Source organism: Ictidomys tridecemlineatus, chromosome 8 (assembly GCF_052094955.1).
Source record: "Ictidomys tridecemlineatus isolate mIctTri1 chromosome 8, mIctTri1.hap1, whole genome shotgun sequence".
NCBI lineage: Eukaryota > Metazoa > Chordata > Mammalia > Rodentia > Sciuridae > Ictidomys > Ictidomys tridecemlineatus.
Window position 1 is genome coordinate 84,616,421 of NC_135484.1, and position 5,546 is coordinate 84,621,966.

At 43.2% G+C, this 5,546-nt stretch overlaps 1 protein-coding gene across 1 annotated transcript; it reads left to right on the forward strand.

Moving 5' to 3' along the window:
• The first annotated feature begins 529 nt into the window (after window positions 1-529).
• On the forward strand, window positions 530-1,547 carry Dppa5 (developmental pluripotency associated 5). Its single transcript, XM_005342642.4, has 3 exons — window positions 530-686; window positions 768-947; window positions 1,374-1,547. Exons 1-3 carry the CDS (start codon window positions 575-577, stop codon window positions 1,430-1,432), a joined length of 351 nt encoding a protein of 116 aa, XP_005342699.1. The 5' UTR covers window positions 530-574; the 3' UTR covers window positions 1,433-1,547.
• The last annotated feature ends 3,999 nt before the right edge of the window (window positions 1,548-5,546 follow it).

The following is a 5,546-nucleotide window of genomic DNA, read 5'->3' on the forward strand; positions in this document are numbered from 1 at the left end:
ATGAATTTCCGAATCCCGATTTCCTCTCCGTTAAATGGTAGGAATTATTGCTTAGTTCCTGGTCGTCGCCGGAGTCACCTGCACAGTGAAGAACCGGGACAAGCTCCTTTGGAACTAGGGGAAACGACCCTCATTTGGAACCTGAGAGGCAGGAGGAACGGATTCGGCTGTTTTTGGGGAGCCCTTGCACCGTCCAGCCTGCATTCTTACTTTCTGGGAATATGTCCAACCTTTTGTTTTCTGCGGGGGGAAAGTAGACAGCATCTTCTTCCTACTCAAGCTCAAGCTTTCGGTTATTTCCGCGCAGAAGACTCGATCAATGATGGTGGAAACCCTAGTTTACTAGGAGACAGCTGGGTCGGGGAGCCGGGAGGAGTGTGGTACCCACGTGCCCAGCCCAGGAGTTTGTAATCCGCGGGGCCAAAAGGTGGGCGGGGCGGGCCGAGAGCCGAAGGGTGGGATTGGACCGCAGGCCGGGGGCGGGGCCGCCCGGCTGAGACCCTGCGGGAGCCGCGGCTCCGGGCAGCACTGTTGGGACTCATCTCCGCTGGAGAGTAATTTTTAAGGACTCAAGATGGCTGAGCTCGCGGAACGTAGAGATATCCCACCCTGGCTGAAAGTTCCCGAAGACCTGAAAGACCCAGAGGTGTTCCAGGTCCCGACGCGACTGCTGGAAGCCCTGTTCGGTGAGTCCTGGCCCCGCTGCCCGGTCCCCAGCGTCGCGGTCTCCGCGGCCTGGATGGAGCGCTCACTTCCCTCCCGAACAGGCCGGCGCGGATGTCGGATCCCTTACGTCGAGCAGGTGAGCAAGGCCATGCTCGAGCTGAAGACTCTGGAATCTTCAGAATTCACCGAGGTCGTGGTTTATGGCTCCTACTTGTCGAAGCTCCGGACCAGATGGATGCTTCAGTCCTTGGCTGAGTGGCACCGCCAGCGACAGGAGCGAGGTAAGAGACGCCGTGACAAAGTGCTCCAGGCGGGGAAGTCGAGGGGGGGAGCCTCACTTTCCCTTTCCTCCAGCAGTCCTTTTTGTTTCTTGCCTCTCTCTCTCCTTCGCTGCCCCAAACAACCTCTGTTATCACCGGGAGCGCCCAGGGCGTCTGGGCTGTTCCTGGAAGTTCTTTGGGAGTTTGGTCTTCTTATCTGACATATCTGAATTCAGACTCCACCCCTGCCCTAGACTTCTAGGAGGGTGAGAAAACGGATCTAGTTTTTGGAGGGTCCCTAGAATTTCAGGTCCAGAACGCTTGGTTCAGAAAGTCCACAAGACAACCCTGAAAGACTTGGAGAACAGTCAGGGCTGTTATCCTCTCTCTCTCTCCCTCCCTCAGTCCGCTCACATTCTTATCTCACTGTTGCTCTTTCTGGTTTAGGAATGCTCAAACTTGAGGAAGCAATGAATGCTCTGGAACTAAGCCCTTGGATGAAGTGAAGCCATTTTCCAGCCCATGTGATTGGGTCCAGGATGTAGAGATGAGGCTGTGGCCAGAGTTAGGGTGGGTCTGACTTGGTTTAAATTCTGCCAATCTGACTTCTATAGCCAAATATTTGGGGGTATTTGCCTTGCTCTGAGTTCTGATGTGAATTTCTCTTTCCAAGGTTGCTAATGAAGAAATAAAGTTTTTTTTAAAAGTAGTTTTTTAGTTGTAGATGGAAACAATATCTTTATTTTTATTTTAATGTGGTGCTGAGGATGGAACCCAGTACCTCACCCATAGGAGGCAAGCGCTCTACCACTGAGCTACAACTCTAGCCTCATAAAGTTTCAAATAAAATTCCTTGACATTGTGGCTCATGGATTGAGAGTAACACCTTAGATATCCAGTGCACTGTGGAAGTGTGGTTCTTAAGCTTTATTTTATATGGACACCCCCCACCCCACCCCCAAATTGGAATGAGGTCCAAGCTCAACTTGACAAGTGGCAAAAGGGTCTAGGAATTGAGATGCAGCTGTGAAACAAAACCCCACAGGATGTATGATATCACCAGGCAGTGACCTCGACTTATTCAAAAACAACCTAAGGTAGGCTAATATAACCTATAAAATGAAAAACAACCGCTCTGGAAAACAAAACTATGGAAGAGCCAGGACCAACTTCAGTGTAGCAGGTTTGTGTCCTTGTGCATTTCTTAATAGAAGACAGCTGGGTTTTCATTTTCATTCAGTCTATTAAATCTTACCTAGGTTGATGCATGTGAAAAATTCAGCTTTATACAGATGAGAAAGGAATTGGAATTATTAAGGACACTTCAGTTCTTCACTAGGCACCCAAAAGGAAAGTCTGGTTGCCATAGGTGAGGCTCACTCTGGATGGTAGAAGATCAACCAAAATAGGTACTATAGTTTTCTTTGGTAGAGAGGAGTTTGATACTCAAACTAAAATGAATCCTAATTGTGGGAGTTCTCTGGCCCTATGATCTTAGGCCAGTTGTTTAACCCCCCAAGTTCCTCAATTTCTGAGGATAATAACAGCATGTATAATGATGAAGGGTCTTCTGCAAGAGGAGTCTAGTATGTCTATCAGATAATTTAAATAAGTGGTGGTGACCCATTCTTGTAATCCCAGTGACTCAGAAGGCTAAAGCAGGAGGATGGTAGGTATAAAGACAGCCTCAGCAATTTAGTGAGGCTTTAAGCAACTAAGCAAGATTTTGTCTCAAAGGGCTGGGGATGTGATTCAATGCCCCTTGGGTTCAGTCCCTGGTACCAAAAAATAATTGTAAAGCGGGGAGCAATCAGTAACTGAAGGCACCACCATTTTGATCCAGTGGTTAAGGTAAAAATTAGTCATCTTGATGTCTCACTCCCAATATGAAATCCTTGAACATGTCCAATTTGGCCTTATTGAAAGAAACAAAACAAAAACAAAAGCAGCCAGATTTTTATTTTCTTTTTGGTACTGGGAATTGAACCCAGAGTGCTTTCCCTTTAAGCCACATTCCCATCCCTTTTTATTTTTTTTGAGACAGCCTCACTAAGCTGCTGAAGCTGGCCTCGAAATTGCTATTCTCCTGCCTCACCCTCCCAAGTAGCTGGGATTACAGGCCTGTGCCATGGCACCTAGCAAAACCAGATTATTTCCATATTTTTTATTGATGCATTATAGTTTTACGTAATGTGGATCTGTTTACATATTCATACATGCACACACTATAACAATATAATGTGGCTAATATTCCCTAATTTTCTCCTCTACCTCCTGTCCTCCCCTCCCCGTTTCCTTTATTGATTGCTCCTCAATTTTCATGAGGTTCCTCCTACCTTCTACTTTTTCCTTTCTAGTTTTCACATGAGAGACATGAACTTTGACCTTCTGAATTTGGCTTATTTCACTCAACATAAATAATGTACTCAAGTTCCATCCATGTTCCTGCAAATAATAATATCATTCTTTTTATGGCTGGATAAAAGTGTTGTGTTTGTATAATCAAATTTTCTTTATTTTTCCTTTTTGGTACCAGGGATTAAAACCAGGGGTGCTTAACTACTGAGCTACATCCCCAGCCCTTTATATTTTTTATTTAGAGACAGGGTCTCACTAAGTTGCTGAGGTTGGCTTTGAACTTGCAATCCTCCTGCCTCAGCCTCAGGACTCACTGGGATTATAGACATGCACCACTGTGTCCCACTTATATACCACATTTTCTTTATCTGTTCATCCACTGACAGACATCTAGGCTGAACACCAGAATTTAGTCCTTCCTATAACCACCATCTCCAGTTCCATACTATTTGTCACAACTACTAATTTATAATGGTTTTTTTGTTTGTTTTGTTGTTTTGGGTATTGAGAATTGAACCCATGGGAAATCTAACACAGAGCTACATTTCCAGCTTTTTTTTTTTTTTCCAATTTGAAGACGGGATCTTGCCAAGTTGCTCAGGCTGGCCTTGAACTTGCCATCCTGACTCAGCCTCCCAAATTGCTGAGATGACAGGAGTTGTTTACCATGCCTGGCTTGATAATTTCCTTTGGTTCATCTCAGTATGTTCTACATCAGCTGAATTTGTTTTTAAAAATGTAAATTTCATGGCTCCTCTTCCAAAAGGGACCTCAGAACTTTTCATAGTTGTCTGTTCAACTTAACCCACAGTCCTTACCCTGACTTATAAGGCACTAGATAATCTGACCTCTGACAAATAGAAACTCTTATCCCTTTGCTCTCTGCTCTAACTCATCCACTTGATGCCCTTAAAACACAAAGTTTGTTACTTCACGGCTTTTGGTTTTGCTGTTCTTTTGCTTAGAACACCTTTTCCTTACATTTTTTTAAAAATATTTTTTAGTTGTCAATGGACTTTTATTTATTTATTTGTGGTGCTGAGAATCGAACCCAGCGCCTCACACATGCTAGGCAAGTGCTCTACCACTGAGCCATACCCCAGCCCCTCCTTAGATTTAAAAAAAAATTTTTTTTAATTAGAGCACTATAGTTATTTTCCTCAGATTTTTGAATTAGTTTTGCTCTTTTCCTTCAGGCAATATATATTAACCTCTCCTCCACAGACTCTGTTTGATCTTTATTTTTATGACATTTGTAAACCTGATGACAGCATTAGCTGTTCTTTCTTGCCTCTCCTTCACTAGCATATAAATTTAGTAAGGCAGGGATATTGAATTTTTTTTTTTTTTTTTTTTTTTGGTACTGGGGATCAAACCCAGGGCCTCAGGCACATTAGTTTAGTGCTCTATCACTGAGATACATCACAGACATTCTTATTTCATTTTTTAAAAGAATTTAACTTTTGTTTATTTGTTTTTATGTGGTGCTGAAAATCAAACCCAGGGCCTCACTCATGCTAGGCCAGCACTTTACCACCCAGCCCTCTTATTTCTTTTTGAGACAGGGTCTTGCTAAATTTTTCAGGCTGATCTCAAACTTGGGATCCTTTTGCCTAGGAGTAGCTGGGATTATAGGTGTGTACCACCACACCAGGTTCTGGATATTAATTTTAAATAAAAGGAGCAATATAGAATAGTTAACAGTAGTGTTATTAGACAACACCTACTAGGCTGCCTGAGTTTGAATCTTGGCTCAATCACTCGTTAGCCTAATGAAGAGTGTGTTAGCCTTTGAGCTTCAGTTATCCATCTATAAATTTCTTATGGGGTTGTAATGAGGATTAAATGAGTTAAGATCATCTTAAGCCTTGGTAAAGTCTTAGAAAGATATCTGACATAATAGATGTTGAATGAATATTTCTTGAATTCATGAATAACAGGCTATTCTTATTTCAGTGCAAGATTGGAGCTAAACTTCATGGACTGTGGAGGTCTGAAAGAGGAAGGACTCTAGCCTCTAGTCCTTTATCCTATAAGGTGTCTATCACTAAAGTCTTTTTTTTTTTTTTTTTTGTAACAGGCATTGAACCTAGGGTGCTTAATGACTGAGCCACATCTCCAGTCCTTTTTATTTTGAGATAGGGTTTGTTAAATTACTGAGGCTGACTTTGAATTTGTATCTCTTGCTTCAGCCTCAGGAGTCTCTGGGATTACAGACATGTGCCACCACACCTGGCTTATTGAAGTTTTGTAAGGCATTGT

Coding starts and splice junctions, on each gene's coding strand:
- Dppa5 (XM_005342642.4), top strand. CDS start 575: ATGGCTGAGCTCGCGGAACGTAGAGATATCCCACCCTGGCTGAAAGTT. Junction 687..767: donor ACTGCTGGAAGCCCTGTTCG/GTGAGTCCTGGC, acceptor CCTCCCGAACAG/GCCGGCGCGGATGTCGGATC. Junction 948..1,373: donor CCGCCAGCGACAGGAGCGAG/GTAAGAGACGCC, acceptor TTTCTGGTTTAG/GAATGCTCAAACTTGAGGAA.